This window comes from Herpailurus yagouaroundi, unplaced genomic scaffold (genome assembly GCF_014898765.1).
Source record: "Herpailurus yagouaroundi ecotype Mexico unplaced genomic scaffold, PumYag 140, whole genome shotgun sequence".
NCBI lineage: Eukaryota > Metazoa > Chordata > Mammalia > Carnivora > Felidae > Herpailurus > Herpailurus yagouaroundi.
In genome coordinates this window covers 75,903,504-75,906,652 of record NW_024412395.1, presented here as the reverse complement: position 1 = coordinate 75,906,652, position 3,149 = coordinate 75,903,504, and the positions used below count along the sequence as shown (strand labels likewise).

General features: G+C 32.2%; 1 protein-coding gene across 1 annotated transcript in view; it reads left to right on the top strand.

The window, feature by feature from the left end:
* Positions 1-2,923, top strand: part of GTF3C3 (general transcription factor IIIC subunit 3) — a 39,957-nt gene extending 37,034 nt beyond the window's left edge. The window contains exon 18 of the mRNA XM_040475739.1: positions 1,549-2,923. Coding sequence (XP_040331673.1) covers positions 1,549-1,671 — 123 coding nt within the window. The 3' untranslated portion in view covers positions 1,672-2,923. The remainder of the gene's footprint in view (positions 1-1,548) is intronic.
* Positions 2,924-3,149: the final 226 nt, after the last annotated feature.

Below are 3,149 nucleotides of genomic sequence, written 5' to 3'. Positions count from 1 at the left end.
CCCTCTCCCTCTCCCTCTCCCTCTGCCCCTCCCCTGCTCATGCATGCACATGCTCACTCTCAAATAAACATTAAAAAAGAAAAAAAAAGAATGCATTTTGTCCATATTGAATGTGTTTATTTAGTAACAAGTAGATCTTTGACATTCTTACCTTATGACCTGATCAGCAACCATGTGGACACATATGACTTGTGGTGACCATTTCAGTTACCCTAAGGTAGCCTCTGTGGTTATCGGTATGAGCTGGGAGACAGAAAGCCTGAATATTGAGTAATATAGCCATTGTTCATTTCAAAGTTCAAGTGTAACGAACATATTTCTTTATAAAGATGAAAGGCCAGTATGAATTTAGTTTTAAGATACTGTATAGGGTAAAGTGTTGCCAATACTATAACAATCTGTGTTTAAAGTCTAATTCTTATTTTAATTTCTGAAGAATTTATTTTTGAGAGAAAGAGACACAGAGTGCGAGTGGGGGAGGAGCAGAGAGTGAGCGAGACACAGAATCTGAAGCAGGCTTCAGGCTCCAAGCTGTCGGCACACAGCCCAACGCGGGGCCTGAGCCCACGAACTGTGAGATCATGACCTGAGCCGAAGTCTGACACTTAGCTGACTGAACCACCCAGGCACCCCTACTTGCTAATATTTTTAAGTTGCATTCGTAATCCTCACATGCCTTCACAACTGTTTTCTATTACCCTTGTCCATTGTTAGTCATTAAACAAATAAATACATATTTTTATAGTTACGCTGATGAAATGCATACACTTTTGTATTTTTTATTTCATAAATGCCTTTAAGTATTGCTCCTTAAGCTTTATAGGTATCATTTTTAATTGTTGCAGATATTTTTACAGTTGACTCCAAAACTTTGTATTGGGGAAGATTAGTATAGATCTAACCTACTCCATTGAGTTCATTGCTTTGCTATTAAGTAGAAAAAAAGCTAATAACACCCGTAGGGTAATTATTATTATTAATTTGCTGTATGCCTTCCTAGACTTATTCTTTATATGGCTTTCTATTATATAGTACAGGTATTTCCCATCTGGTCATTTGTGTTATGATTTCTTTTTTAGATGCATAAGTTTTACATTTTTTAATGAAATCGTATTTTTGCCTTTATAGTTTCTACTTTTGCCATTGTACTTAGAAGGGCCTTTCCTACCCAAGATTATATTATTATTCCACTATATATTTTTTTTCTTTTATGGTTTCATTTGTTTATTCTTAAATGCTTAATTCATTTGGAATTTTATTCTGCTATGGCTTTTTTAAAATTTTTCAGAATTTTATTCTGCTATGGATGAGACTTTTTCTTTAACTTATTGGTTAGACATTTAAAATAATTTAATTCTATAGTTGTCACAGTGATTAACTGAATCAGTATTACCTAGTAAAAATTTAGAACCAAGGTATATATGCCTAGTTTTGTACTTTTTTTTTAGTATCATGAATGTTAAGCTTTTTGAATACTTCTACTTAATGAAACAGTATATATACCTGTTTATAACAGTATATAATTCATTCATGTATTTTTCCTCGTAGGGTATAGAAGTTGACCAGTTAGATTTACGAAGAGATATTGCCTACAACTTGTCTCTAATTTATCAGAGCAGTGGGAATATTGGAATGGCTCAAAAGCTTTTGTATACCTATTGCTGTATATAAAGTACCTCAGCTGAGAAAGAAGCATTGGTGCTGTGTGTGGACCAATATTTTCTGTCTAAGGGCTAAGTATTAACTAAGTATTAACCTGAAATAGAAATGACAGTTTGAGAATTATCATTGTATTTAATTTTTAATATGTGATAATGATCTTTTGATAGATATGCAAAAGTATCATTCCAAGAGTTTGTACATTGTTCTATCATTTTCTTTTAGCATTATTTTTAGTAAAATTGTCCCCAAAGGTGAAATGGAGAATGTTAGCCTTTAAGCCAGCTTTGAGCTAAATGTGCTCATTTTTTACTCATACCATTTATTCATCTGTGCATTCATTACTATGTATTAAACACCTATGTACCTTGGAATATAGTAAGACAGATGTGACCTCTCAATACAGTTCTCTAAATACAGAACTTGAGCAATATATTCATTTGAAAGAAATGTTTGCTACATTTCTACCTACATTATCATTGACCTTTCCATTTCTTAGTGCCCTATTACTATTGAATGGGCAGTTTATCAGGTACATAGAAAAGGATGTTATTGAAGGAAAGACAAGTTGGGACTCTTTCTCATATCAGCACAATTATGTAATTAGCTCCTAAGAAAATTATTTGAAATGGTTATATAGTAGGAAGACACATAATTAAGTTAATCTTTTACTTTTCACCTCCATGTGTCTTAGTTGTATAGATTGCTGGGCATAATTCAGAACATCCTGTTCCAAGACAAATTAAAAAATGCATTACAAATGTTGGTGGCTTTCTGACAAAAAAAAATGTAGAAAAGAGAGGACCACATTTAATAATATGACCTAGTTTGCATTTCAAGATCACTAGGAATGTAGGAAGATTAGAGAATTCTATGTATGGAGTAAAGTATTGCTGTGATAAAGTTAAAAAAATAGATGAAAATTTTTTACTTAAATACGTTATGTTCTTGAATCTAAGATAACAATAGTTTTAAGATATACTTTTGGTTTACTAACAGTTTTTGAGAGTTTCTTTTTAGGGGAAAAATGCTGTAATAAGTGTGTGTTTGGATTGTATGACGTATTCTAATTGTGAGAGGGAAACACGTATGAGACTTAGGATCAAAGAAATAGTATGAGGGCTTTTTAGGAATTCTTACCACTACAAAGTAGTTGAAAAGCAAAATTTGTATATAATAAGTAAATGTATCATGTATTCTGTGTGTGTGTGTGTATTTAAATGTGTATATAATTTAAATAAATTGTATTTTTATAATTGTTTCACATGCTTATATATTTTATTTCATGCCATTTGCAGGTAATGATGAAGTTAACTGATAGAGTGTAAGTTAGATTTGCATCTTGGAATCTTAGGGAATTGAGTATTCTGTGTTCTGAGTTTTTCTCTTGAATTAAACTCAACTGGCTGTGACTCCAGTTGATCTCCTGAACAGCCTTGGAGGAAATAATAAATCTCTCTAGCAGTCTTCTAAAAAAAAGTTGATATTGC